A 27,313-nucleotide genomic window follows, 5' to 3' on the forward strand; every position below is an offset into this window, starting at 1 on the left:
ATAGAATTCCTCGGCTCCCGTTATTACTCGCCCAGAGGCGTCAAGTATAGGAGTGGGGTTTTTCCTCTAGTGGACTGGTACCATTGCTTGACCGCTCAGGTTCTTATTCAAGATCGGTCCGGTACACCCAGTATCGATAAGGAATTTCCCTGACAGCTGCCCGGTACGTTCCCTATGCTTCCACTTTAGCGAGGCTTCTATCTGGTAACACTTGGAGTGTTTTGGTTCCTCCGGAACCAGTGGAGTTCCCACTCGCAATTTTTTCATTGGTCTTTCAGCCATGGCTTTCTGCTTTCTTCAGGTACTACTCAGATCCTTAGATCCTTTGGTTCTATCCCCGAATATTGTTCTGCAATGAGAGGTGCTTTATGTTTGTCAATCGGTGTCTTGTATATGTTTGGTACAGCATGGACTAGCCAGCAGTTTCGGGTTTTCAACCCATCCTCAGCGTGTGTGATTGAAAGACTTCAAAGATTTTTTATTGCTTAAGACAAAGAAAAAACTTTAGTACAAATGAACGTAATAAAGAAAAAACCCATTGATTCCCTATTTCCCATTTCCCAGAGCGATAGCCAATTTCGTACTATACGATTCTTTGCTCTGTTGTAACGGGGGTGCCTTGAAAGGGCGCGACCGTGACTTCGATCAGGTAGATAGGCAGAAAGGAATTCGACAAGCTATCCTTTCGGCTCGTTCGATGGAAAGATAGAGTTTCATTTGTTTGATCGTTATTTGTAGTCTAGAAACTTAATAACTTTAAGGGGGCTCCTCGCTGGTAAAGACTCGCTGATCCCCCCGAAACCAAGCTGGGGCAACCGAGTTCCTTTATGGAAGTTCGGCGCCCCTTCCTTCATTACCTCTTTCCTTTTTTCACTGGCCGTCCGCCTTTCAAATAATCTGGGGGCACCACCTATTTTCTATCAGGGGGGAGGAGAAGAGTTGCTACCACACCGCGGACGAATTTTCGTCCGAGTCAAATCTCGCAATCCTTGCCAAGAAAGGGTCGGGATCCTAGGAACTAGAGGAAACAGCCGACCAGACAGCAATTGCTTATTCAGAGTATTTAGAATAGATTTGGGTGTTTTTAAAGCAAAGGTTTGCTTTGGTAGTTTGGGTCGCACTCTTACTCCCCCCAAAGATGCACCGGGCTGAAACAGGAGGGTTCCGGCGGTTCGACGCTCCGGGGGTTATTTTTGGGGGTCTAAAACGTGTTTATTTTGCAGTGTTTCCTCAACTCCGCAATGCGTTCATTCAACCACCCCAAATGGACCGGAGCATCGCCAGGATCCTTTCTGACGTGGTAAAGCATATTTTCCGGGCATCGGCTGCAAAGTTATTGCGCCTCAAAGGTTGAATGCCAAGGTAGGGTAACTTATGTTTGGGGTTACCCTTCCTTATTTGGTCTGCTCGTCCTGCTGCTCTAGTTTTGGTCCAGTCGTCTAGCTTGACTTGTAAGACTTCTTGCTCGCCAGGATCTCTACCCTCTATACCAATAGAGGTAGGGGCTCATCTGCCCTTCTCTTCACCCATCGATGAAGAACCAGCTGCGGTTAACCTAGGGCCGTATGGCTTGACTGGTAGAACAGGTATTTTTGTAACAGCCCTACTGTGGCCCTGTTACACTACTCCTCCCTCCGGTAGACTCGTCCCGAGTCTAACCTAGGGTTTTTTGGTATGGTACGTTATGAGCATACAAGAAAATGTAGCTCTAATAATCATTCCATACAAACTCAATGTAACGGGGACAGCCTTTCCTCGTATCGCTAGAATCCGAGAGAAAGGATTTGGCCGTGCAAGATAGAAATCAGGAAATCGGATAGTTGGGCGGGAAGGATCCTGAGTACTTATACTCCAAAGGATTCCATTCCCTGCTCCTACTCCCTTACTAAGTTCTGGTGATCCCTTCTAGCGGAAGGGAAGCAATACCACCGCTACCCCGCTTCTCTCTAAGCGTTAGCGGGTGCTTCCGGTTCCGAAGGCAACCACCCTTAGTCAAAGCCTTTGTAACACCTGCAGTCTTGATTGTCGCACAACCGGGACCTGCATGAATGAGCTACCGCTCAGGCGTAAGCTTAATCATTGCTGTAGAGCTCTTCACTTATTGTAGACTTTCCCAGGCATAGTCCCTGCCACTACCGGCGGACTTATCATGCTCAGAGGATGTAGAGGATCGCTGAGCACTCAGAGCTTCACTCTGGCTGGCCTTCTAATCATTGGCGAGGCATAGACTCGTCAATCATTGCTCCCATGAATAGATCCTCTTCCTAGCGCTCAGAATGTAGTTACTCTGACAGCTGGTAGCTAACCACACTGCCGGTACTTGCATGTCACTGTGCAACTGGCTTCTATCAATAACTCTCAGCATGTAACCGGGCCCTGTGTGTACTCATACACCAGACAGTTGAAATGGCTCCGTTACACTCTATTTTTTGCATCCATTTCTATTGACAAAGGAAACCTCAAGTGAAACGTGTGACCTAACAAGGGGAGACTCGTTTTCTCCACGCTTATCCCAGAACACTCCGTCGTCTCGGTTTCCCGCACTTTCCTGTATTACCATGCGTCCCATGATTTTCGGGGATACTTCGCATGGAACTCTCGGAGTGGCTCGTCTGCCATTCCTTACAACAATTTGTACGGTTCCCAAGAGTCTTCTGAGAGATAACCCTCCCAGGTAATCCGATATTGCACGAACTTCTTCCCACGACCAGCCTGCTGTCATTGGCTATCGGCTATTTTCGTGAGAACGTAACTGCCTTCCCCTTGAACCTCATCCGGAGGTGGAAGCAGTATAGCTCGTTGAGGGTCCAGCAGAGATATATGGAAGATATCATGAATGTTCCACTGAGTGGGTAGATTCAGCCTGTAGGACGCGACGCCAAGTTTCCCGACAACCTCAAAGGGACCCATTTTTTTTTTTTGGTGGTCTAGCTTATTTGAGGGTCACTTGGTTAAGATGTTGCATCGGTCCAGCATCACCTCGTCCCTAACCTTCAGTTCTGGAGCACTCATCTGTTTCTGATCATACCATTTTTTCTGCTGTGCTTGTGCCGCGCTGGACGCGTCGAAGTTGTCTAGTTTCCGTTTAAGTGAGGGCCAAGTGGAATCTGGTTGAAACCTATAGTTCGCGTAGAATGGCGATGCTTTGGTTGACTCTTGGGTGGCCGTGTTGTAGGCGTACTTGGCAAGCGGGAGTAACTCTGCCCAATCGTCCCGCTGACAGAAGCAATAGTTTTTTGAGATACTGTTCTAGCGTTTGGTTGACTCTCTCAGTTTGCCCGTCAGTTTGAGGACGATATGTTTCGAATCTAGAGTCCTGATCGGAGATAATCTCCTCAGGAAGTCCATGCAGTCGCCATATCTCCCGGAGGAAGATTTGAGCAAGTTCTTCGATGGTTGCTTTGGTGATAAAGTCCATTGAAATGGAACTCCAAGGAATAGAGAGGACCTCTAAAGGTTGCAACATCCCTTTCTTCTTGTGTGTTTGAGGCTTTAGCGCGTTGACATGTATCGCAACTCTGAACGTATTCTTCCACATCGTTGTCCATCTTTTGGCAAAGGACAGTGCCCGAAGGCGTTCTGCCGTTTTGAATTGTCCAAAGTGACCAGCAGTCTTCGAATCATGTAGGGCGCTCAGGATCTTGAGCTTCAGTTCCCGATGATTTGGAATGTACCACCTTTCCTTATAGAAGACGTGTCCGTCCTTTAAAGTCAGGTATCGGTTCACCAGATTCCCAGAGGTGTTCTCAATGGCTTTTTTCAAAGAGAGGTACTCTGGATCTAAGGCTGCTTGAGCCCAGATTTCATCCAGGAGCACCGGTGTGAGTTTGCAGATTTGGGCTGATCTTGCACATGCTGAGTTGATCATAACGATCGGGTGTTGGACAGAACCCATTATAAGTTGTCCTGGCTTAAACCAGAATTTCAGGGTCTTGATGAGCCTTACCCCCCTCTTTAAGGGCGTGGTCCCAACGCCGCGACAAGATATCTGGTTTGGCGTTTTTAGTTTTCCAGGGCGGTATACAACTTTGAAGTCAAACTCCGCGAGGTTGGCCGCCCATCGAGCTTATCTCGGTTTCAGCGCCCCTCCCCCTTTTTTTTTTTTTTTTTTGCTGGTTGGTGACGACCGTTACCGTATCTTTGTAGGAACGCAGAAGGTGACTCCGGGGGTGGTGTACCTCTATGGGATTCCGGGGACAACCCCTTGGCGAACCCAGGCTGGAGGAAACCCAGAGGTGTAACGGAGGTAAAGCGAGCCCAACTCATGCCTAGGTTCGGAAATATGGGAACTGAGGATCTTATCATCCACTAACTGACCCTTGGCTGTGAGGGTAAGGGCCTTCCATTGGGCTGCCGCATCATCCCTAGAGATAGCTTCGCCAAAGGCTGCTCTGAGAGCATCCACAAAGGAATCCCAGCACTTCCATTTCTCATCTAACACCACAGACATCCCAGCTATCCGGTTGGCAGAAGCTTGGTCAATGGAGCTGTGGTAAGCCTCATACCAGTTGGCTGGGGCTTCTCCTTCCATCAGGTTACCAGCATATCGGATCCTAACCTCTTCGTAGGTAAAGAACTGGCTTTCAATGGAGAAGACATTCTCACATTGCCTGATGAAGGTCTCCACATTGTTTGCTTTGCCATTGAACTTGGCCTGAGGGTGTGCCTTTGGTTCTCGGGCCCTGGAGGCAGCGGAGGGGTGTGAGGTGGCCGGAGGTCTCATGAACTGTGTCATGGAGGCCAGGAGCTCTGTCTGCTGCTTCTCCAGCATCTTCCTGAGGTATCTCCGCCATCCTCTCCTATCTACATACTCAGGCTCCGAATCTGAACTATCTGAGTCCCCTCCCGGGTTGGGATCGCCACCAACCGGGGGGACTATTCCATTTTGTCCACCATTACCCGCTGGTTCTGGGTTCTGGTTTTTTCTCCACCGGGGGTTTCCCTCCGGCTGGAGGTTTCCCTCCGGCTGGAGGTTTCTCCTGGGAGACTTCGCTCGTTGAAGCATGACACAATGGCACCTAACTCCTTGTCGTGAACGTCATAATTCCGTTCGGCTTGTGACATCATTTTGGAGTAAAAGACTCCTGGATACCACTTGTTGTCATCTCGGTGGAATTGGGACGGTATGCTAGATTTAGCGAAGTTGGAGGCACCGGTCTCAATCTTGGTAGCTAGCTCGGCATCAAAGTGGGCTAGTACGGGGGCGGATGGAAGGCCTCTTTCAGGACTTCGAACGCATGCTCCTATCCCTCAGACCAGGTAAACTCGGTGTCCTTGTCTCCTTCCACGGTTAGTGCCGGGTTCGGTTAAAGCCGGACCGAACTCCTGCTTCGGCTAACCACGCTGATTCTCGGAACTGGAATAGGAGTTCGCTTATAAAAGCGGGGTATCCGTCGAACTAAGGAGGGTAAGAATTCTTTTCCTTCTATTCATTCTACACTCCAGGGAGTTCGATCTTTCCACACCCAACACCAAATTTATCACCTCCTTTCAGCAATAATGTTTTTCTTTATTCTATTCCTCTCTTTGTTCATTGCGATCAATTCGTCTATTGTACAAGCGTTTTTATCTAACGCTAGTCGATCTCGGCGGGGGACAAGGCTTAGATCCTCAACTGGTGCGGTTGTTACTGATCTCCTGGAGCTGGATGGTGGTAACACCATCCACGCTCGGAGAGTTGCTCGTAAAGCCGTCCGATCACGGAGTGCTATGAGGTAGGCATGATCCAGCGAGTTGTGTAACCTCTTCTTACTACCGCTAATGCTTCCACAGGCATGCTGTTCCTCGGAGTTTGGAGACCTCGACCTTCGATGGCCATTTCAACCAGGTCCCATTTCTGACTCGGGAGGATTACCGTCGTCCTTATCCCTTCTCCCAACCAGGGGACAGAAGTGTTGGTCAGGCTCGTGTCCGTGCGGCACTGATGGAGAAACGGGAACAGGTGCGGTGGATGCGGGATGAGATTGCGCGAGATGGAAGGGGAGCTGAGTGGATGCGGCAGCGAGTGGTCCAAGAAGAGGCAAGGGAGAGACAAAGACTGGCTCTCCAAGCATATTACGAGGCATGGTGGCGCCAGAAGAAAGCCAGTTATCCCCCTCTTCCGGACTCTTCCTGCCGTCATCGTGGACGAAGTAACGTTGACTTTGGTTGGGACTGGGGCCCAGATGGGGAATGGGGGCCGTTGGTCAATGGGACTATCAGGATTTTCTAGGAGCGATCCTGAATGTGGTCTCCTTTCCGAGCGAAGCTGGGCGCTATAACCCTTTGAGCGAATGTGGGCGCTATAACCCTTTGAGCGAATGTGGGCGCTATAACCCTCTGACGGATACAGTGGAGACCATAGTAAAGTGTTAGCCTCTCCCATGCCAGCCTGAGCTGAAAAAAAAAAAAGCTAACTGCTCGGTTATTTCAGCCTTGAAAGTGGTCCTAGGTGTTCAGGTAGGTTTTTTTCTTTCTCGTGGGGTTCTTTAAGCGAGGAGCTTAAAGTTATACTGTAACGGGGGTGCCTTGAAAGGGCGCGACCGTGACTTCGATCAGGTAGATAGGCAGAAAGGAATTCGACAAGCTATCCTTTCGGCTCGTTCGATGGAAAGATAGAGTTTCATTTGTTTGATCGTTATTTGTAGTCTAGAAACTTAATAACTTTAAGGGGGCTCCTCGCTGGTAAAGACTCCCTGATCCCCCCGAAACCAAGCTGGGGCAACCGAGTTCCTTTATGGAAGTTCGGCGCCCCTTCCTTCATTACCTCTTTCCTTTTTTCACTGGCCGTCCGCCTTTCAAATAATCTGGGGGCACCACCTATTTTCTATCAGGGGGGAGGAGAAGAGTTGCTACCACACCGCGGACGAATTTTCGTCCGAGTCAAATCTCGCAATCCTTGCCAAGAAAGGGTCGGGATCCTAGGAACTAGAGGAAACAGCCGACCAGACAGCAATTGCTTATTCAGAGTATTTAGAATAGATTTGGGTGTTTTTAAAGCAAAGGTTTGCTTTGGTAGTTTGGGTCGCACTCTTACTCCCCCCAAAGATGCACCGGGCTGAAACAGGAGGGTTCCGGCGGTTCGACGCTCCGGGGGTTATTTTTGGGGGTCTAAAACGTGTTTATTTTGCAGTGTTTCCTCAACTCCGCAATGCGTTCATTCAACCACCCCAAATGGACCGGAGCATCGCCAGGATCCTTTCTGACGTGGTAAAGCATATTTTCCGGGCATCGGCTGCAAAGTTATTGCGCCTCAAAGGTTGAATGCCAAGGTAGGGTAACTTATGTTTGGGGTTACCCTTCCTTATTTGGTCTGCTCGTCCTGCTGCTCTAGTTTTGGTCCAGTCGTCTAGCTTGACTTGTAAGACTTCTTGCTCGCCAGGATCTCTACCCTCTATACCAATAGAGGTAGGGGCTCATCTGCCCTTCTCTTCACCCATCGATGAAGAACCAGCTGCGGTTAACCTAGGGCCGTATGGCTTGACTGGTAGAACAGGTATTTTTGTAACAGCCCTACTGTGGCCCTGTTACATCTGTAGGTAAAGGCAGGTTTTTTGGTTAGTCTGTTGCCTCCCAGTCAGGTTTGAATGAGCAATTTGGCAGACTTACGAATGATTGAGGCTGTAGGCTTCTGCCTACCCTCATGCTTCTTTCGACTCAAGGATTCTTAGTAGACATCCATGTCGACGTCTGACTCCGGTCCGGAGTCGACAATATTCATCGTCACCCCATCGAATGAGAGGAGTGCGGCGGCAACGGAAGATTCAGGAGTTGGTTCCGCAGGTGCCGATAAGACGGTGACCCGCTTCTTACTCCCGTTATCCTCGAAGCCTCTTTTCCTCTTTGCCCCAGCGATCTTTTTCTCCGGAGCACCATCTCCTACCGGCTTTGCTGCTTGACAGAAGATCCACTTAGGACCACTGAACCCACAACGAGTGCACAGGTTCCCTTCAAACCTCCTGGTTCTGAGGTTGGGGGATACGCCTGCCAAAGCGGTAGATTTGTCCTTAATGAAATCGAAGCGAGGCTTAGCCTTGCCCGAGTCATTGGATAACCTAGGAGTGGAGCCAGTAACCTTACGGTTTCCGTTCCGTTCTCTCTCCTTTCCTTTGTCCCTATTCCGGGAGTCAGGCTTTGAAGGTTCCTTGGTGGTTGGAGCCTTCTCACGGGCTTGCTCCAGCTTATGAAGCTGCTCGAGCTTATGCCCTAGGGAACGGAGTCCAGCAAGCCAGTCCGTAATTGGTTTCGGCTGGTCAAGGACTTTTGCCCATTCCCTATACAAATCTCGGTGGAGTGCATTCAGGATATGATCCTTTATGCTAACTTCATCCGTGTATCCGGTTCTCATGACCAGCTCGATCGATTTGTCAATGAACTCATCGATCTTCCCTGCGACGTGCCTCACGCTTCTCCATTCCTCCACTGCCTTCTCTCGAGTCAGACTAAAAAAACTTTTTTTTTTTTTTTTTTTTTTTTTTTGAATACCGTATCTCTTCCCTCGGTTAATGCCGGGTTCGGTTAAAGCCGGACCAATCTCCCACTACGGGTAACCACGCTGATTCTCAGAACCTGTATAGGGGTTCGCTTATAAAAGCAGGGTATTCGTCGAACTTAGGAGGGTAAGAATTCCTTTCCTTCATTCATTCAACGTTCCCGGAAATCCGATTTTTCCTCACCCGACACCAAGTTTATCACTTCTTTCCAGCAACAATGCTCTTCTTCATCCTATTACTTTCTTTGTTCTTCGCGATCAATTCGTCCATCGTTCAAGCGTTTTTATCTAACGCAAGTCGATCTCGACGGGAGACGAGGTTTAGATCTTCAACATGTCCGATCATCACCGATCTCGTGGAGTTGAATGGTGGTAACTCTGTCTACTCTCGAAGAGTTGCTCGGAAAGCTGTCCGATCAGGGAGCGCTATGAGGTAGGCATGATTCAGTGACTCCTGTAACCTCCTCTTACTCCCGCTAATGTTTCCACAGACGGGCTGTTCCTCGAGGCTTGGAGACTTCGACCTTCGACGGCCATTTCAACCAGGTTCCGTTTCTGAGTCGGGAGGATTTCGGTCGTCCTTATCCCTTCTGCCAACAAGGAGACAGAAGTGTTGATCAGGCTCGTCTTCGTACGGCGATGAGGGAGAAACGGGAAGAGGTGCAGTGGATGCGGGATGAGATTGCGTGAGATGGGAGGGGAGCGGAGTGGATGCGGCAGAGAGTGGCCCAAGAAGAGAAGAATGCGAGACAGCAACTGGCTCTCGAAGCGCATTATGAGGCATGGTGGCGCCAGAAGAGAGCCAGTTATCCTCCTCTTCCGGACCCTGCCTGCCGTCATCGTGGACGGAGGGACGTTGACTTTGGTTGGGACTGGGGCCCAGATGGAGAATGGGGTCCCTTGACGAATGGGTGTATCAGGATTTCTTAGGAGCGATCCTACATGTGGACTTTTTTTTTTTGGAGCGAAACTGGGCGCTATAACCCTTTGAGTGAATGTGGGCGCTATAACCCTTTGAGTGAATGTGGGCGCTATAACCCTTTGACGGATGCAGTGAAGACCATCGTAAAGTGTTAGCCTTTCCCATTTCAGACTAAGAGAAGAAAAAAGCTAATTGCTTGGTAATCTCAGCTTTGGAAACGGTCCTCTCTGTTCAGGTAAAATTCTTTTTTTTTTTCGTGGAATTCTTTAAGCGAGGAGCTTAAAGTTATACTGTAACGGGGGTGCTATGATGGGGCACGACCGTGACTTCGATCAGGTAGGAATGATAAAGAAAGCGAACGAGTTATGATGGGACTGGTTGAACAGAAAGATAGAGTTTGTTTTTTGTTTGATCGTTATTTGTAGTCTAGAAACTTAATAACTTTAAGGGGTCTTCTCGCTAGTAAAGATCCGATAATTCTGAGAGGCCAACCTGGGGCATTACCGAGTTCTTTATAGAAGTTCGGTGCCCTTGTTCAGGTTATTTGTTTCTGACGGCAAAGCTGCCTGTCAATAGTCGGGGGCACAGCGACTATTTCCTATGAGGGGCGAGAGGAGTTGCTACCACACCTTGTACGAACTTCCGCCCGAGTCAAATCACGTAATCTCTGCCAAGAGTTGGTCGGGGTCCTGAGGACTAGCGGAAACAACCGACCAGATGGCAATTGCTTATTCAATTTGTTTTAGAATGGATTTGGTGTTTTTGTAAAGCGAGGTTTGCTTTAGTGGCTTGTGTCATACTCCTACTCCCCAAAGATGCACCGGGCTGAAACAGCAGGGTTCCGGCGGTTCGACCCTCCGGGGGTTATTTTTGGGGTCTAAAACGTGTTTATTTTGCAGCGTTTCCTCAACTCCGCAACGCGTTCATTAGATTAGCCCAAATTGACCGGAGCGCCGCCAGGATCCTTTCTGGCATGCTAAAGCATTTTTTCCAGACATTGGTTGCAAAGTTATTGCACCTCAAAGGTGGACCACCAAGGTAGGGTAACTTATGTTAGGGGTTACCCTTCCTGTTTGGCGTGCTTGTCCTTCTGTTCTAGTTTTACCCAATCGCTTGGGTTGACTCATGAAGCTCGTAGCTCGCTAAGATCCCTACTCTCCATACCAATAGAGGTAGGGGCTCACCGGCCCTTGTCTTCACCCGTCGATGAAGAACAAACTGCAGTTACCCTAGGGTCGTATGGCTCTGACTGGTAGAACAGGTATTATTATAACGGCCTGATAGTAGCCCCGTTATACCGTTAGAAGGCATCACTGGAACTTAGTAAGGGGAGTAGGAGCAGGGAATGTAATCCTTTGGAGTATAAGTACCCAGGATCCTCCCTGCCCAACTATCCGATCTCTCCAATCTTCGGGAGGGTATCAGGTATTCTGCTCAGTAGCTGTAACGGAGCCATTTCAACTGTCTGGTGTATGAGTACACACAGGGCCCGGTTACATGCTGAGAGTTATTGTTAGAAGCCAGTTGCACAGTGATATGCATGTACCGGCAGTGTGGTTAGCTACCAGCTGTCAGAGTAACAACATTCTGAGCGCTAGGAAGAGGATCTACTCATCGGAGCAATGACTGGCGAGTCTGTGCCTCGCCAATGATTAGAAGGCCAGCCAGAGTGGAGCTCTGAGTGCTCGGCGATCCTCTATATCCTCTGAGCATTGGAAGTCCGCCAGTAGTGGAAGGGACTATGCCTGGGAAAGTCTACAATAAGCGAAAGCTCTACAGCAATGATTAAGCTTACATCTGAGCGGCAGCTCATTTCATGCAGGCCCCAGTTGTGTGGCAACAAAGGCTGCAGGTGTTACAAAGGCTTTGACTAAGGGTGGTTGCCTTCGGAACCGGAAGCACTCGCCGACGCTTAGAGAGAAGCGGGGTGGCGATGGAATTGCTTCCCTTCAACTAAAAAGCAGCACCGGAACTTAGTAAGGAAGTAGGAGCAGAGAATAGAGTCCTTTGGAGTATAAGTACGCAGGATCATTCCCGCCCAACTGTCCGGATCCTCATCTTGACTATCATCGGGAGGAGAGCCCTTAAAGATTATTGAGTTCTAGCAATAGTATCTTTAAATAAATCTGCACCTGATTTCTATCTTGCACGGCCGCATCTATTCTATTGGATTCTAGCGATACATAGAAGAGGCTGCCCCCGTTACAGTAGCGGAACCCTTAAACATTATTGAGTTCTAGCGATAAATCTGTTGAATAATCTAAACCTGATTTCTATCTTGCACGGCCACATCTTTCTATCGGATTCTAGCGATACGTGGAAAGACTGTTCCCATAACAAATATCCTGTTATCTCTCGGTTACATAATCTCTGACACTAAACCTTGTCTGAATCCCTTGTTGCTTCTAAGGGTCATCCCTTATACATGAGTAATTCCATACATTACCAATGTCGCAATGCCCTATTTCTACAGTTGGGTCATGATACTGTCAGGGCGGTCGAGGATGTGGGGGTCCGGGGAGCATTGGTAGCGTCAAAGTTCTTCTTGGAGGTATTCGTTGTCTTGTTGAAGGGAGGTGATATCACCTGGCATAGTTTTGTTTTGTTTGGCAATGCCGCACTGGCACAGGAGTGTGACGATCAGTCTGGTCTCGTCAGAAGTGTTTGCATTGGTCAAGATGGCAACGGTGAGGGCCGACTCGTAGAGAGAGCTCTCGCTTATTGTAGACTTTCTGTAACGGCAATATTGTATTTCGGCTAAGGTGATAGATTGGATTGTGAAGAGGAGGTATTGCGCGGTTGAACTATGATTTGTAATGGGGTTTCCGTTATGTTCTTTCGGTTTCCGTTACGTGGGGCATTAGTCATCAACGGACTAGGAGTTGGATATATAAGGGGGCGTTGTCTCGTGTCTTTTGATGTTTTCCTTCCTTTCCTCTTCTTCTCACGGAACCTCTTGTATCTACTCCACGAATATTACTTTTGTTCTACGCCTCGTCATAGGGTTCAACTAGTTGTCATACTAGGTAGAGCCACTCCATAGCCCATAGCCTTGAATACCTATTGCCACGTTCTCGCCTCGGTTGTATTCCTTGGCACCCTAGTCCCTACGTCCATAGACCCCCGTTACACTAGGTTCCGTTCTCCATTGCCAACCAATACAACACCATAGTCTACCATGGCGGCACATCTCCCTATTGATTATCAACAGCTAAGCGATGCCCTTCAGACCTTCTTTCAAGAACATCCAGAGGTGGATGGCAATGTTGAAATAGAAGCCTATGCACTTCTTCAACGGGCACAACATGGCCTTGCTCAGTATGCAACGGACTTACAGGAGGTGGAGAGGGAGGCTGGAAATGCAAGGGAGATGTTTGAACGAGATCTAGCCGCTGCCAGGGCCCACCGAGTCGCTGTTGAGGTGGTTGCCCCTGATGAAGAACCAATCGGAGAAGATAATGCCCCACCGGTACCTCCAGTTCCACCTGTTCCAGTGGTCACCCAATGGTCAGAAAAACTCCCAGACTCCGAAGTGTTTAAGGGAGATCGCGATCGAGAAAGACTACACCTATTCAAGCAACAGATGAAAATCAAGCTATTGGGAAATGCCGACCGCTTTCCCACACTACAGTCCAAATTATCCTATGCATTCAGCCGATTGGAGGGTGTCGTCGCCAATCAGTTCTTACAATATTTCGGAGAAGAAGGCATCGCTTTGCCTTCCATGTTACGGTTTTATGAAATCTTAGATACTGCTTTTGGGGATCATGATCGAATGCGTACGGCTAGGAGGAACCTTAGGAACATCCGTCAACGAAACCGAACCTTTGCTGATTACTTCGCCGAATTCCAACGGTATGCTGCCGCGTCTGGGATGGATGAAGTCTCTCGGATTGAGGCTTTGATGGAGGGTATTAATGTGGAACTCGATGAATCGATGATACACCATGAAACTCCTGCGACAGTAGATGCCTGCGCGACACTTTTGCAACGGTTAGATAATCGACGACGAGGGGCAGAAGCTAAGCGAGGAAATAAAAAGCCTTGGAATGCTACTGCTGCTCCGACCCTTCGCCCCCCACCAGGGAATCCTGCCCCTATTCCTCGCGCTGCCGCCCCAGCTGTCAATGCACCTGCCCCTGACAACCATCCCTAATTCCGCCCGGGAGGTGATGTACCGATGGATCTGTCCGGGGGACGTCGTCGCCCCACCCTCACCAAAAGAAATGCCCGCTTAGCTGAGGGCCGATGTTTCTATTGCGGAGGAGTCGGACATATGGTTAGGGATTGTCCCCAAGCAAGGGCCACTGGAAATCAACCAAGGAGACCAGTGATGAGGGGAGCGGCGTTGAGGGTGGAGGAAATTGACGGAAGCGATAACGAGTCGGCAAAAGATTTGTCCCTGCACTAAGTGGCTTAGCCCAGGGACCATTTAAGGATTTTTCTAGGATGCATATTTCTGGGTTTTCGGTATCTGAGGAGGAAATGGATGGGAACCAATTTGTAGTAACTTGTTCAATTTCACAGAATAAAAATACTTTCGTACCCACCTACGCCCTTATTGATACCGGAGCATCAGGATATGCTTTCATCGATGAATCTTTTGCACGCCACAACAACCTCACCATGACCCCACTCAAAATACCCCGACATGTAGACGTTATAGACGGCAGACCTATCAAGTCAGGAAAGATTACCCATATTGTGGATGTCTCGCTAGACATTCATGGCCATCGAGAAACTGCGTCATGTTTTGTGACCAAGTTGGGACATTATCCGATTGTGATGGGGATACCTTGGATGCGACGTCATGATGTTACAATTCGACCAAAGGAAAATTTGCTTATTTTCGACTCTCGAAGCTGCTGTCAATATTGCTCGCTCAGTGGAACCGCAATTACAGTTCATGGTATATCGACTCCCTTACCGGAAACTCATACCGTTACCGTCTCAGCAACCGAGAAACCTACTATCGATATTAAACAACTAATACCGAAGGAGTTCCACCGCTATGTCCACATGTTTGAAGAATATGATGCTTCAGCGCTTCCGCCACATCGACCGTTCCATGATATGAAGATAGTATTAGAAGAAGCCAAACAACCACCATGGGGACCAATATATGCTTTATCCCAAACAGAGTTGAAGATACTTTGGGACTACCTTCAAGAGAACCTACCTAAGGGAATTATCCGTCATAGTGAATCACCAGCGGGGGCACCTATCCTATTCGTCAAGAAAGCCGATGGAACTCTTCGTTTATGTGTCGACTATCGGGGCCTCAATGCAATTACGATTAAGAATCCTTATCCATTACCATTATTGAAGGAAACTTTGGCCAAATTGTCAAGAGCAAAATACTACACCAAGTTAGATTTACGTTGGGGGTACAATCAAATCAGAATAGCGGAAGGAGATGAATGGAAAATGGCATTCCGGACTCGGTACGGACATTTTGAATATACGGTGATGCCCTTTGGATTAGCGAATGTTCCTGCTACGTTCCAACATTGGATCAATGATATCCAACGTCCCTATTTGAATCAATTCGTGACAGCTTATTTGGATGATATCCTTATCTATTCCGAGTCTCTTATAGAACATAAAGATCATATTCGAAAGGTTCTAAAAGTACTTGATGAAAATCATGTTCATCTCAAACCCGAAAAATGCGAATTCATGGTTCAAGAAACAAAATACCTGGGCCTGATCCTCACTCTAAATGGTAATCGAATGGATCCGAAGAAAGTTATTGATGTTTTAGAATGGTCCACACCGATGAATCTCCATGATGTTCAGGTATTTTTGGGATTTGCAAACTTTTATCGACGGTTTATCTTAGGATATTCAAAGATTGTTGCCCCACTTACAGCCCTAACAAAGAAAAATGTTAAATTCGAATGGACGGATGAAAGGGAGGAAGCATTTCAAACCTTAAAAAAGATGTTCACAACAGCACCTATACTAGTTCATTTCGACCCGGATCGAAAGATTGTGGTGGAAACCGATGCATCTGATTATGTTTCAGCAGGAATCCTTTCACAACACGATGATGAAGGAGTTTTACATCCAGTCGCTTTCTTTTCCAAGAAACATTCCCCTGCGGAATGTAACTATGAAATCTATGACAAAGAACTTCTAGCGATTGTTCGATGCTTTGAAGAATGGCAACATCATCTAGAAGGAGCACAATTCCCCATTGAGGTTTTCAGCGATCATCGAAACCTGGAATATTTCATGACGACAAAATTATTAAATCGTCGACAAGCCCGTTGGTCTGAATTTCTTTCACGTTTTGATTTCATTATACAATTTCGACCGGGAAAACAAGGAGCAAAACCCGATGCATTAACTAGAAGGTCAGGTGACCTACCTAAAGAGGGGGATGAAAGGTTGACGCATCAGAGCCAAGTGGTTCTGAAGCGAAAAAATTTGGATACAAAGCTAAATTTGTTCGCGGGTTCTTTATCAAATGAATCCGCTGAAGGAATGTCTACTGTGGAGGAGTTATTTTCAAAAGCTTACCAAGTTGATAGTTTCCCAAACGAGATTCTTGTTATGCTCCGGAGCGACGTTCGACATTCAAACAAAATTTCACTTGCCGAATGTACGGAAGACAACAACGATCGGCTACTTTATCGAGGTGCACTCTACGTACCAAATGACAGTGGCCTCCGGCTGAGACTCCTAAAAGAACATCACGATAAACCATCAGCAGGCCATCCGGGTAGAGCAAAGACATTGGAACTCTTAAGTCGGGAGTATTATTGGCCACAAATGCGAAAGTACGTCGATCAATATGTCAGGAATTGTAATGTATGTCCCCGTAGCAAGGCACCATGCAATGCGCCCTATGGAGTTCTTCGCCCAATGCCAATACCCGATGGACCATGGACAGATGTCTCGATGGATTTTGTTACCGACCTCCCTGCGAGTGATGGTTATAATGCGATCCTGGTTGTTGTTGATAGACTAACCAAGATGCGACACCTAATACCAACAACTAAAGAGGTGGACTCGAAGAAAGTAGCAAGGCTATATATCGATAACGTTTGGAAGCTACATGGACTACCTAATATGGTTGTGTCCGATAGAGGAACACAATTTGTTGCGGAATTTTGGAAGTCACTTTGCAAACGCCTGGAAATATCTCCACGATTCTCTACCGCATTTCACCCCCAAACTGATGGACAAACGGAAAGGATCAATGCCATGATGGAACAATATCTCCGAAGCTATGTCTCCTACCAGCAAGATGATTGGGCCCGGCTGTTGGCAATGGCTGAGTTCGCAACAAATAACCATATTTCGGAAACAACAAAAGTCTCTCCTTTCTATGCCAACTCGGGAAGAAATCCCAGGATGACTTTTGGTCCCTTGGAACATGGTAAAACGACAGCGGAAGATCAAGCCAACAGCATTGCAAAAGAGATGAAGGACATGGTGGTGTTTCTGAAGAGCGAGATGTTTCGGGCGCAAAGGATACAAGAGGAGTCGGCTAACCTAAATCATTCTCCTGCCCCTCGTTATCATATAGGAGATAAAGTTTTCTTGTCGACCCGCCATGTTCTAACAAAGCGACCCTCCAAGAAGTTTGATTGGAAACGGATTGGTCCTTATAGCATCAAACGAATCGTCAACCCCTATGCTTATGAGCTAGAACTTCCCCGCTCCATGAAGATTCATCCAGTATTCCACGTTTCATTGTTGTCACCTGAAGCGGGTAACCCATTACCTGGACAACAACAGTCACCACCACCTCCGGTTGAGATCGAAGGAGAGGAACAATGGGAAGTCGAGGATATTGTGGACTCTAGGAAACGAAAGGGTGGCTTTGAGTACCTGGTACGATATACTGGATACGATGATGCCTCTTGGCAACCGCTATCGGACCTTGAGCATTCACCTGATATTGTTCGACGGTTCCATGAAAGCTATCCACGGAAACCTAAGCCTACCAGGAGGTAGGCCTTAGAGGGGGGCGTAATCTGTAACGGCAATATTGTATTTCGGCTAAGGTGATAGATTGGATTGTGAAGAGGAGGTATTGCGCGGTTGAACTATGATTTGTAATGGGGTTTCTGTTATGTTCTTTCGGTTTCCGTTACGTGGGGCATTAGTCATCAACGGACTAGGAGTTGGATATATAAGGGGGCGTTGTCTCGTGCCTTTTGATGTTTTCCTTCCTTTCCTCTTCTTCTCACGGAACCTCTTGTATGTACTCCACGAATATTACTTTTGTTCTACGCCTCGTCATAGGGTTCAACTAGTTGTCATACTAGGTAGAGCCACTCCATAGCCCATAGCCTTGAATACCTATTGCCACGTTCTCACCTCGGTTGTATTCCTTGGCACTATAGTCCCTACGTCCATAGACCCCCATTACAGATAGTTCCTGCCTTTTACTGGCAAACTCTTAATACTCAGAGGATATAGAGGATCACCGAACACTCAGAGCTTCACTCTGGCCGGCCTTCTAGTCATTGGCGAGGCGGAGACTTGTCAATCATTACTCCCATGAATAGATCCTCTTCCTAGCGCTCAGAATGTAGTTGTTCTGACAGCTGGTAGCTAACAGTGGGTTGAGGCACTGGCGTTGAGGTTGGTAGCTATCCCCAAATATTCAAGACTTACCAAAACTTTGTCCTAGTACTATACTCGCGCGTTAATTAAATGGTCGGATGTCGTTGCAACCAAATGTTTTCTAAAATTTCCGATCTTTTAATTAAAGACTGAGTACATAGGTATATATACCCTTATTTTGAATCACTTCAGCATTTATAGAGCTTCAGTTAAAAGGTCCCCAAAAAATTGATACTATACAATAATTAACTACAGTCTTTCTCTACTAGACACATATCATCCACACCAGTCTCTAAATTAGTGATATAGATGCCTTTTCATTTATAGCTTCCGAAGTATAGTAGTTGGGGTCATGAATTATCACTCGTACCCTTTTGCGACCAATCCAATATCTTCTCACGAGTTGGTTTATCCTACGGAAAACCAGTCTGTACCCATCTTCTACGGAACCCTGGGCTCGGCACAGCTATGGTAAATCGGCAGCCATTGTTACCAGCTTTGGTCCAGTGAGAAATACACATTCCATTCCCACACCGAACTCATAAATAGATAGATTGACTCGTTGATTCTGGAGGAGGTTCAACCTAGAAACCATTATCGTAAATCTGGCTAATTGATGTTTAGGTTCAAAGACCAAGTATCAGACATCGATTAGTTGGCTGGTAATTCATTAATTGCAATTGTAGAAGCCCCAGACGTCCACTAGGGTGTCCTTTCTAGATCTCAACGATCATACAATTCGATCGGTAAATTAAGAAAGATGGTGTTACCGCGCACCTACGCTCGAATCCGAAGTCTGCTCGAGGGATCAGTATCCCTGTATAGGGTAATAAAATATTAAAAAAAATCTATCTAAAATCTCGATGCGCATACTATAATGCACTACGCTTTTGCGGCCTGTATTCGTCGTGGTAGACATGTAAGCCCCCCTTAGGAACTAGAGAGTTACAGATCTTGACCTCAGCTATCTACTTACACATGCAAAACTTTAAAATATATATATAGGAGAATATTAATGGGGATCATTATCCGATTATTTAATGTCCTGGTCCCAGAAGAAGTCAATTATTGATAACCTGTAAAGGTTCACATTCCTTTAAATTATAGTAGTAGATTAGTGTTCAAGCGCCAATTGCAACAGCCGACCTCTCCCTCCAGGAGAAGAGGCGTCTTATGAACTCGACTTAAACAGCTGGAGACCTAATTTTGCGAATTTGAGACCGGGTTTGCAAGATAGCTATTGTCAATGGAGTATGTATCTTATCATATGGCCTTCATAGATACATGTATGTGCGTCTTCTTGGAAACTAATCATTGAGTTTATTTTGTATGGTATGTTGGGCGAGCCGCTAGGAGAGGATATTGATTTCTCTGAAGTAGTTAGTTACATGTACTTCTAAATTCACCTATTAGTTATTGGCCAGGCCGATCTTCTTGCTTAACTCAAAAATACCTTACCGTTTCGTAAGTTACCGTTCGTTTGACAGGTGGGTTGAATTTTATTTCCCACCGAGTGATACTTTATGAGCGCCTGTAACCACCCCCCCCAATGTGCGAATGCGTCATGTCCAGTCACTCGTTCGAGGATAAGAGGCTGGTTCTCACCGATCACAGGTAGGCTTAGGTTTTTAATAATATCAACATAACTTATCCACAGAACTCTAAAAAAAAAAAAAAAAAGAAGAAGCGGCCCATCGCCTGATATATACTTTCTCTTGCATATGCGCTTTCATGGCAGGTAATGTTCTCTTATAGCAGCAGGACGGTTTAACTTTGTGATTTCCTCTCCGGTCCTCTTCTTCCCACGCTCAATCCATAATGATAGCTGGGATTATATCCCGGGAACCGAGACACATTGCGTCTTTCAAGATTATAAAGAACTGGAATTGTGAGAGATTAGGAATCCGGATACCAGTCGATGTAGCCCGGATGTGGTAGTTAGGGTGTAATATAGCCTTAGCCCGGCACTAAAAGGACCTCGCATCATACCCGAAAGACCCCTTCCCCTCCTCCCACTCTCTACTCAAGGGAAAAATAAAAGATGAAACAGAGCATACACCTAGAGGTATGCTGATTTCGTTGAAGGGGGTGAGTGACCCGAGTTACATTCCCACCAAAGATTTGGAACAGGCCACTCAACTCTGTCTGATCAGATTGATATTAGGCCTCAGCCCATCTCCTTATATACGCCTGCTGGCTAGTCCAAAAGCCGAACACATAATTCTAGGAAACAGCGAAAGGGACCGATTATCAGGGCACGGAGCTATCTACGTATGAATTTGCTGCGTTATTCCCGTTAATGTGCTAGTAATGACAGTATTCTTTTTGTAATGCCGGTTTAATCCCGTACTCTTCACTGAATCCCGTAGTCATATACTACTGATTTCACCCCCTTTTTTCGTACTGTATGTATGTATGTATACCTTACAGCTTAAGGGAGCAATTCAGATGTACCCACACTGCCAACAAATGGAAAGGAAGAAAGAAAAATATTTTGTTTTGCATGTTGGCCCGATTATACATACATGTAGTCATACCCCAAGCCGACAAGGGAGAGATCGAAAGCCAAATCAACTACGGCATTAATACATCTACGAGTGCCAGAGATGTCTACATTCTCCTGGCAATAGCCATTCTGGCTTCCTTTTTTGTGGGCGGCCCCAGCTCGGCCGAACAGATCCACTTCCGTCCACGGTTATCGTCCTCCAGGGGACGGCCAAGGGGATAGCTATAGTGGATAATCAGAAAGCCCATCAACAAAATTAAAATTTTGGAGAATAGTAGAACTTACTCCTGCTCACTTTCAATTCTTTTCTTCCCCTTTGGCTTGTTCTCATAGATCCTCTTCTTCTCAAAAAAGATGTACCTACCCGTACCCCACCACTCAGCAACCTTCCCAAACCCCAGAACGCATCAAAGTATGGTCAACAAGGGTGACAACTAAAACTTACGCTCCCGTAAAGGTTCCATTCTCCGCCCCCGACCCTTCACCCTTCTTCTCCATAAATCTCCGATAACTATTCGAGTTCACATTTCCAATCTCCTCTCTAAATCTCTTCTGGGTGACCTTTGCGTACTTAGGATCGCGAAAGAATGCCCTTATCTTCCTCCGGATTTCATCGCACGAGTCATAGATGGGCACCTCGCCTTCCTCCTCGCCGGGCAGCTTCACCGCCGTCAGGAAGATGAGAGGGTCCTCTGTGGACGATGAATCATCAGCAGCTGGCCTGGCAGTTTTGGTTTTTGTCTTGGGCGCGGTTGCCACCGCGGTGAACTCGGCGGCGTGCGGGTAGGGAGCTGCGGCGTCCACTACTGGGTTAACTAGTTGTTTCGGTGCGGCCTTGGGCATGGTTTTATGTGGGAAGTGAGTATCGAAGGTAAACAGCTGATTGGAGCCGACACAAGAAGCCCGTTACAATCACAGAGAAATCTGGAGGGACAGAGTGAAATAAAAGCTCTAGAGCAGGTAGGGGGGCACTTAAGTAGGTACATGTATCACCCATCCATCATGGAGTACTGACGTCGCGCACGTGACCCACGTCATCCTGATCCGTGTCCACAGGCTTTTGGGGGAGTTTCACGAATGCATTTTCTTACTCGCTGCTGTAGCGAGCGAAAGATCCCCCCCTGGTCAGTGCTGACCTGACAGACTTCGACTGAACGTGCCCAGCCAGGCCCTAGAGCAGAGGGGTCATGTAGTGCACGTCCGTTTCCGTTTGGTGGGGGTCCGTGCGCCCGGAACATTTACAGTCACTCGAGCCAGGCCAAGGATGGTCTGTAACAGAGATATTATTTCTCTCTTGACGCTTGTTTGAAAAGAAAGCATTGGCCATTTTCCGGATGACACGGGACGACTTGACTAGATAGAGGTTTTCGGTGGGTATATGTCATTGTGATATTGAGCTTATCTTTACTGAGGTTTTGATGAGTTTCTCTACTCTATGCGCGGAATGGCCTAAGCTTCTAGAGATGATAATCTGCCGGCTCAATGAGTACAAACCCCACTCTCAACAGTCCTACGTTGAACATAAATACTTGGGATCATCGAGCCAGGAGCAAAGCTAGCAACAATCTCGAGGCCACCAGCTCTGGGAGTTACATATCATCCATTATCACGACAAGGATTTGTCCCAAAACATTTAGACAGTGCGATTGATTGTACGAGACCTCTATATGACTGATCCCAGAAACTTTTTCATGGCAGGGTTTGATGGAAACCACCCCAACCACAACTTTTCCTGTCCGAAAAGAAAAAAAAAGTAAAAAAAAAAAAAAAAAAAAAAAAGAACAAAAACTCCTTCAAGCTTTGATATCCATACTCCAACCACAACAACCTGTCCCAGCCAATTACCTATTGTAAAAAAGAAAGAAAAAGATTTAAGAAATAACCCCCGTGAAATTACTGAAAGAAACCCTGCAAAACCTTAAACAATTCGTGCCCCACCTTGAAAATCTCGTATACACGACAGGCTTTTTTAGAGGAAACCTTCGTTGAAAAAGAACATGAGCACAGAAATCAGGAAAGAGATCTGGTACAACAAAATAAGCGTTCATCATATCGCCATCAAACAAATAAAACTCTGCAGGAGGTATAGCCAAATTCAAAATCAAAGGATATCAGGCCCAGAAATACCATCACAGGAAATACATTTTGCTTCTTCCAACAAACAAACACCATCAAAGCGCAAAAAAGAGCTTGTGCGACAAATAATCAAAATAAAGAATAGAAGTAGAGAATACGGAAGGAAACCTTGTCCCTACTCCACAGATTTCCACTCTTTTTGCAACGAATCGAGTCTTTTATAGAGGTCGGCTGTAACAGCATCCACTCCATTATTATCATGCCTAGATGAACCTCCGTATGATTGCCCATCCTCGCCCACTCGTACCATAGCGTTAGGATAACGAGGACCGCCCACTCTCTTCCTCGCCGCAATAAGGTCATTGATCTCCTTGGACCTTTCCAGGATATCACAGTAGATCTTTCCTCTCTCAACAGCTGCATTCACAAAGTGATGCAAATCTCGCATATGACAAGCCTCCTCCCATATCTTCTTCATCCTCGGAGAGTAAAGATCGCAAGCTTGAGGCTCCGGGGAAAAACGGGCATGGACTGTCATAAAATGGGCCAATGGACTTTCCCGAACGTGTTCAAACCAACATTCCTCGCAAACCACGAAATCGTCCGTTCCGTACCACTTGGCTCGCGCCAGGAACTTTCCTGGCTGACAGGGTGGGATCGCAGCGCGGGGGATAATGTAAGAAAGAAAGAGACCGAAGTCTTTCCAGTTCGCAGCCTCCCCAAGCTTTTCTAGTAATGGGAGGAATCGTGGGCTCTCTGGGGTTAAGCTGCAGACCCGCACGACCGAAGAGTTGTAGCTGGGACTGGAAGGGTCTGAGTTATTCACATATATCACGTGTTGGAAGTATTGGGCTAGGTTGAGCGGTCTGATTAAGGTGAAATAGCAGGTTCGGCAGCACTTGAAGTTTTCGAGGCAGGGGTCATGATGCTGAAGCGTATACCACTCTCCCCCTACAGCATGATCTGGGAATCCTTTAGCCGTGCAAGGCGGAAGGTCGAAGACAGCGCGGGCCGCTTCCCACCAAACCGCATATTGCCCCCTTTCGACGGCAAGAGCCCAAGGCCCTTTGATATTGAAGTTTGACATTGCACAGGTGAGGAGCTGCGAGGATTGAGCTGCAGGTATAACGGCTTGAATAAATTGGTCTTTAAAGTGTGGCACAATATCATCGCAATAGCAAGCATCGCAAACAGTGAGTCCTGGAATAGGATCCTTCGGAACCCACCAGTTTTTGCCGGAGCTCTTGACAGGCGTTTTCCCAGGGCAAGGGGAAACTTCATTGAGACGATATAGGGCGATATTCCGGAATTCGTCCCATTGATCTTGCCCGGTCTGATCCTGATACTTTGAAAGTTGAAGCATGCCACCAGCGATGAACGGGATTGCTAGATCACATGTCCATACTTTATCTTCTGGCACAGCATGAACCTGACTAAAGCAGCCTGCAAATGCAGTTGCTAGTACGATATCGTTGTAACACGCATCGCAGCACCGAAACTTTGGTATCGATCCGTCATAAACTTTCCAGCGTTTTGCTGATGGTCCGCCAACTGATGTACCTTCAACGCCATTGCAGGGTGGTATCGTGGATCTCATGGCTGCATAGTCTCCGAGGGTATTGAAATTGCCCGTTTGTAATACGTGCGGCCAAATTTTCTGTAATATTCGATCCGTGTTGAAATGACATGAGGCGTTCTCGCCATAAGGTTTATCGGAGGGGATAAAGTGAGCAAAGAATGGCGATGGGTGTATATGTATATAGTAGCAACTTATACAGATATCAAAGTTTGGAATTGACGGTATCTGGAACCACCTATTCCAGTGGACAAGTGTCTTTTTGGGGCATGTCGGAAGTAGCTCAATAGGAGGAGCTGGATCCCTCTTTGGCGGTGGACGCAGTTGTGTTTGTTGGACGGGAGACGGCGGAGGCGGTGTCTGTCGGAAACGTGGTTGAGGGCTTGGACGTGGAGGTGCTTGTGACTCCAATGGTGGGGGCTGGTATCTTGTTTGAGGATTGGGTGAATGAGTATATGGCCTTGGCTCACGCGCCGCTGGGGGCGTGGGTTCTGGTTTCGGAGTTTCTGATTTCAAAGCATATGGACGGGGCGCCCTAGGTTCTGGAGGTACTCTGGGTTCTTGAGGTACCCTATGTTCAGGAGGCGCCCTAGATTCTTGGGGTACCCTATGTTCTGGGGGTGCCCTATATTCTGGGGGTGCCCTATATTCTAGTGGTGCCCTAGAGTCTTGAGATGCCCTGTGTTCTGGAGGTGCCCGAGAGTCTTGAGATCCCCTATGTTCTTGAGGTGCCCTAAGTTCTGGAATTACTGGCTCAGTAGTATCAGATATAATGGAGTATGGTCTTGGCTGCCGTACTATTGGAGGGACAGCTGGCGGGGGTGGTGAATTGTTACTGATTGCATAGGGCCTTGATTTTCTGGTGGATGTTTCATTTCCAGGCGAATCTGGGTCTGAGCTTGAGTCAGAATGTTCAAAATACTGGAGAGGATGATTTCTCCATGAATCCGACTTCACAAGAGTTGGTTTGATGAACTCGGTTGCCTTATTTATGGGCTTTGAATCTTTCGGGGGTGGAGCTTGTTCAAGTATCGGCTCCGGCTTGTAATCGTCTGGCAGAGGCTCGTTCCTCAACCGGGCCTTAACCTCAGCTGAGAGGGTAGAAAAGTAGCCCTCATCCTCATCAAGTACATGCTTAGAATCCGGGGAAAGAGTTGCAAAGGAAGCTGGGGAAGGGGGAACGCTCTCCACACTAGGTGATTTATACCCTGGGGGCCTTTGTGGGACCCCAATGCGCTTTGGCCCATTATTTCTCTTACGGCCCGAAGGACGGCGCTGTTGTTGCGGCTCTTCAAACCGCAAACGAGATATATCCGGCAGGCCCTGTTGCTGGCGCCGCGATGTTGACGAATGCGAGGAGTTTGAAGAAACAGAGGAAGAGACTGATGACCCCGATGACAGTGATATAGGGCGATATTGTTGTTGATACTGGCCTCTTTGTTGGCTATAAGGGTCAGCACTTTTAGGTTGTTGAGGGTAACCCGATGGAACACCTGACGTTGTTGAGGTCTGGATAGGTGGCGGATTGTGTGGAGGTGGATGGTGTACAGAGGGCTGGCGACGAACGTTTAGACGGTCGAAGACTCTAGGCTCCCTTCTATATCCAGGACTAGAGGCAACAGAGTGCAGGTCATCTTGAGGAGGTGGTGGATACTGAGAGGACTGATTGAAGTTCACAGGAGGGGTAGGCGGAGGCGGGGGTGGGGGTGGAACATAGGTGGAAGATGAAGATTGAGGAGGGTACGGCCCCGGGTGATACGGATTCTGTCGGGGCGGCGGGGCGGAAGAGGACGCGGGGTAGCGTCCAAAGGGATGAGACGACATCGTAGCTGGCTGAAGCCGAGCCGACCTGGACGAAACGGAGCTGGGACGAAAACTAGGGCCTTAATTTAGTTGTATGTGGGTGTGTGTGTGGGGTGGGAAGACGATGATGGGGGGGGGGGAGGGGAGGGACTCTTGATGAGTGAATGAATAAATGAGTGATGCGTTTGTGAGTTTGTGATTGAGGGAAAGAGTTAGAGAGGTAGTAGGTTGGAGAGAATGAGGGGAAGGGCGGAAACAAGCGTCGCCTTCGGTGACGTCGGCTACCGTGATAATGTGAAGTCAGTAGTACATCCAGTGTCCTTCTTTTCTATCTGGCTGTGTGTTTCTCAGTCTGTCTGTCTGTGTGTCACGTCACTGGTCCAGGCACAAGGGATAGGTCGATCTTTCGAAAAGTAGAGAGATAGGTAGATAGATGGATTAGATGGATAGAGCCATCACTTACTCAACCTACGAGTCTACACGGTAGTGCGTATGAGCTCTTGAGTCTTAGCAATTGGTGCTTTTTTTATTCCTACTTATCCCTCCTTACTTCTAACTTTTTGCTACAGGGCTTCCTCTAACATTTCCTGGAGGACCAAGTGAGAGACAGGCGGGCAGGGACGGACAGGCAAGACTGTTTCGTTTGCTCTTCATGAACTCTAGTTCAGTAGCAAGAACATTCTGGAAGGGTTGGGAGTAGTAACGGGGGCGATTAGAGTGCGGGGATTGGATGGCGCCAGCGTGTTTTACTCGCGATTTCTCCGATCTACTTCGCCCACCAAGACATGTTGGCCCTGTGTTACCATGAATCGATACTTCGAGCCTCCACTGGATTCTTCTAGGAGACGCCAAGTAAAAATATTTTATCTCAAACTCGAAACTAACTTTGGCAGCCTCAACCAGGTGGGGTGACTATTGAGTATTGTCCGCACTTTTTGTGCAAACGGACCTTCTATCGATCACCGCTCGGCTCCACATGATGGAATCATGCCTTGGGTTTTTCCAACTCTTGTTCGCTGCGGACATCAGTCATTTTCACTGCTCGGAATAATGATGGATGTTGTTCCCGTCTTTACTGACTCACCCGCCAATGATATCAACGCGGTGTGTTGGTACACACATATGCAGGCTATTGAGGGGAAATCCAAGTGATTGGTGGTAATCGGTAAAAAACAGATCTAGATCTCCTTTAGAGATGCCTCAAATTGCAAAAGTGTAGGATGCAAATTCAGGTTACAACTGAAATACCATAACTCACATTTGCCTGAGCAGTGATGATGAAACGGGTAGACCGTGTGCACCTGTGCCGAGAATGTACCTGTGCCGAGCATCTTATCTGATCTCTAGGGATCCACTCCAAATGGTGGCTAAAATGCT

At 47.4% G+C, this 27,313-nt stretch overlaps 4 protein-coding genes across 4 annotated transcripts; all 4 read right to left on the bottom strand.

Annotated features, from left to right (window-relative positions):
* Positions 1-2,943: 2,943 nt before the first annotated feature.
* LAJ45_05781 (uncharacterized protein) lies at positions 2,944-3,868 on the bottom strand (the record flags this gene model as incomplete). The annotated part of the gene is made up of 2 exons (XM_046115350.1): positions 2,944-3,216; positions 3,266-3,868. 2 exons carry the CDS (start codon positions 3,866-3,868, stop codon positions 2,944-2,946), a joined length of 876 nt encoding a protein of 291 aa, XP_045971399.1.
* Positions 3,869-7,645: 3,777 nt separating this feature from the next.
* LAJ45_05782 (uncharacterized protein) lies at positions 7,646-8,326 on the bottom strand (the record flags this gene model as incomplete). Its single annotated transcript, XM_046115351.1, has 1 exon — positions 7,646-8,326. One exon carries the CDS (start codon positions 8,324-8,326, stop codon positions 7,646-7,648), a length of 681 nt encoding a protein of 226 aa, XP_045971400.1.
* A 12,259-nt stretch (positions 8,327-20,585) lies between these two features.
* Positions 20,586-21,324, bottom strand: LAJ45_05783 (uncharacterized protein; the record flags this gene model as incomplete). The annotated part of the gene is made up of 4 exons (XM_046115352.1): positions 20,586-20,703; positions 20,767-20,841; positions 20,927-20,992; positions 21,053-21,324. 4 exons carry the CDS (start codon positions 21,322-21,324, stop codon positions 20,586-20,588), a joined length of 531 nt encoding a protein of 176 aa, XP_045971401.1.
* Positions 21,325-22,732: 1,408 nt separating this feature from the next.
* On the bottom strand, positions 22,733-25,957 carry LAJ45_05784 (uncharacterized protein; the record flags this gene model as incomplete). Its single annotated transcript, XM_046115353.1, has 1 exon — positions 22,733-23,920. One exon carries the CDS (start codon positions 23,918-23,920, stop codon positions 22,733-22,735), a length of 1,188 nt encoding a protein of 395 aa, XP_045971402.1.
* Between the last annotated feature and the right edge of the window lie 1,356 nt (positions 25,958-27,313).

The sequence above is a fragment of the Morchella importuna genome (assembly GCF_003444635.1).
Source record: "Morchella importuna strain M04M26 chromosome Unknown Morimp01GS016, whole genome shotgun sequence".
In the NCBI taxonomy this organism is placed as follows: Eukaryota; Fungi; Ascomycota; class Pezizomycetes; order Pezizales; family Morchellaceae; genus Morchella; species Morchella importuna.